General features: G+C 31.2%; 1 protein-coding gene across 1 annotated transcript in view; it reads left to right on the top strand.

The window, feature by feature from the left end:
- Positions 1–434: 434 nt before the first annotated feature.
- The window catches only part of LOC106474184 (glutamate receptor ionotropic, kainate 1-like), a 36,653-nt gene continuing 33,753 nt past the window's right edge, over positions 435–3,334 (top strand). The window contains exon 1 of the mRNA XM_013934875.2: positions 435–682. Within this exon, the coding sequence (XP_013790329.2) occupies positions 520–682 (163 nt within the window). The 5' untranslated portion in view covers positions 435–519. The remainder of the gene's footprint in view (positions 683–3,334) is intronic.

Raw genomic sequence — 3,334 nt, 5'->3', positions numbered from 1 at the left:
ACCAAGTTTCTTGTTTCTGTATAGAACACGTTTGACAGACATACATTATCTTTACCAAGTTTCTTGTTTCTGTATAGAACACGTTTGACAGACATACATTATCTTTACCAAGTTTCTTGTTTCTGTATAGAACACGTTTGACAGACTTACATTATCTTTACCAAGTTTCTTGTTTCTGTATAGAACACGTCTGATAGACTTACAGTATCTTTACCTAGTTTCTTGTTCTTGTATAGAACACGTTTGACAGACTTACACTATCTTTACCAAGTTTCTTGTTCTTGTATAGAACACGTCTGATAAACTTACACTATCTTTACCAAGTTTCTTGTTTTTGCACATGCCACTGTGTAAAGACTGATTTATTGCTTTGAATACATTTTTTTCTGTTTAAACGAAAGGAATTATAATATTATATTTGTTCTTTCAGCCTGCATACAACTCAGCTCTGGAGTGGTTGGTATCATTGGCTCGCTCTCGTTATCGTCTTCTTATCTCATTCAGTCGACGTCAACTTTTATGGAAATCCCTTATGTCCAGTTGCACTGGGATTACAAACTTGTTCCAAATACGTTTTCTTTGAACTTAGATCCCGGTTTATCTGCAATGAGTCAAGCTTTACGAGATCTCGTGGATACAAAAGACTGGTCCTCTTACACTATTGTGTATGAAAGCTATGAAGGTAGAGATGTTTATGGTATTATATAGGTATATCGTCTATAACAACACTAAACTACTGATAACACAGAATATTTAACTTACTGGCCAAATATATATATATATAATATGTTAACGATTCAAGTCCTAGCTATCTGTGCTGAGCTGATTTGAAAAGGCTTCTGTGTTTATTCATAGTACTACTGTTCTCCACATCTTAATACTGTCGTGATACAGCGATTATCAGAAAATTTGTCTGAAACTATGATAATTATAATCAGTTCCATGCCTCTGAGTGTGAGTATGAAACGGCTCATTTTTAGGTCTAAGTAACTTTACGTAACTTACTGCATTTAATGGCTACATCACTGAAACTAGCCTTTAATAACTCGTTACTAGCATTCACACTGATAATCACACTTTCAATTACTTTGTGGATCTCTTATTTTATGTCATTTACTACCATCTTTATTTTTAATTGCACTGTTTATAGTTTTGTATTGATGTTTTTTTTTATTTTAGAGATTGCGAAAAATAATGCAGCATGAGTCAATACTTCGTATAATGTATGTACCATAACACTCTTCGTCACACTATATAATGTTCATAATGTTTGTTACCATAACACTCTTCGTCACACTATATAATGTTCATAATGTATGTTACCATAACACCCTTCGTCATATTATATAATGTTCATAATGTATGTTACCATAACACTCTTCGTCATATTATATAATGTTCATAATGTATGTTACAATAACACTCTTCGTCACACTATATAATGTTCATAATGTATGTTACCATAACACTCTTCGTCATACTATATAATGTTCATAATGTATGTTACCATAACACCCTTCGTCATATTTTATAATGTCCATAATGTATGTAACCATAACACTCTTCGTCATACTATATAATGTTCATAATGTATGTTACCATAACACTCTTCGTCATATTATAAAATGTTCATAATGTATGTTACCATAACACTCTTCGTTATACTATATAATGTCCATAATGTATGTTAACATAACACTCTTCGTCATACTATATAATGTCCATAATGTATGTAACCATAACATTATTCGTCATATTATATAATGTTCATAATGTATGTTACCATAACACTCTTTGTTATACTATATAATGTCCATAATGTTTGTTACCATAACACTCTTCGTCATACTATATAATGTCCATAATGTATGTAACCATAACACTCTTCGTCATACTATATAATATTCATAATGTATGTTACCATAACACTCTTCGTCACACTATATAATGTTCATTTATACCGCTCCTGGAAGGGTAACATTTAATTTACGTTAGACCAAGACTAACACTCCTTGGATAATTATTAAACATGGTTACGTCAGATTAATTTAACGAAAATGGTGTTCACCATCTGTCTATCTCGATATGTACTTTAAATTGTTAAAACAACCTCAAAAACTGGTACCTTAAGTGAGAAGGTCCACCGAAGATTTACAAAATACACTTCAATCGACTTACAATATCATTTGACGGCGGAGCAGTGGTAAGTTTCAGAATTTTTAACATTAAATATCAGGGTTCGATAACTGCTGTAGACACATTGCAAATATCTTATGGGTGGCGATTCAGTTAAAAACAAATAATCAAACAAACGAGCAAAGAAACAAGCAATCAAGCATACAAATGTACAGGCAAAAAAGCAAAGAAACAAAAATAAACAAGCAAGCATACAAACAAACAAGTAAGCAAGCAAATAAATAAACAATCAAGCATACAAACAAACAAGCAAGCAAGCACCTAAATAGACAAACAAACAAGAAAGCAGATATACAAAGAAACAAGTAAGCAAGCACATAAATAAACAAACAAGCAAACAAAATAACATGAAAGCAGGCATACAAACAAAGAAACAAACAAGCAGATAAACAAACCGTTCTTAAAAACTATTTGCTCTAATACATATAAATCCAAACAAAATATTGAAAGAGTTATGAACATTGTAAGATGTATTGTCCATATAACCACTTCTATATATATATATATGTAATATAACCACACGTATATGTAATATAACCATATGTATATGTATATATTATAACCACATGTATAAACACATATTTAATACAGCCACGTGTATATATGTATATGTAATATAACCACATGCATATATATATATATGTAATATAACCGCATGTATATAAGTATATGTAATATAAAACACTCTTCTTACGTTTCACACCTAGAAAGGATAGAACAGTTATAAAACACCCTTTTTACATTTCAACCTAGAAAGGATAGAAGAGTTATAAAACACCCTTCTTACGTTTCACACCTAGAAAGGATAGAACAGTTATAAAACACCCTTTTTACATTTCAACCTAGAAAGGATAGAAGAGTTATAAAACACCTTTCTTACGTTTCACACACAGAAAGGATAGAACAGTTATAAAACACCCTTTTTGCGTTTCAAGCTAGAAAGGATAGAAGAGTTATAAAACACCCTTCTTACGTTTCACACCTAGAAAGGATAGAACAGTTATAAAACACCCTTTTTACATTTCAACCTAGAAAGGATAGAAGAGTTATAAAACACCTTTCTTACGTTTCACACAAAGAAAGGATAGAACAGTTATAAAACACCCTTTTTGCGTTTCAACCTAGAAAGGATAGAACA

This window comes from Limulus polyphemus, unplaced genomic scaffold (genome assembly GCF_000517525.1).
Source record: "Limulus polyphemus unplaced genomic scaffold, Limulus_polyphemus-2.1.2 Scaffold6923, whole genome shotgun sequence".
Lineage (NCBI taxonomy): Eukaryota > Metazoa > Arthropoda > Merostomata > Xiphosura > Limulidae > Limulus > Limulus polyphemus.
Note: the sequence above shows the minus strand (reverse complement) of the source record. Positions and strands in the feature narration are given on the sequence as shown.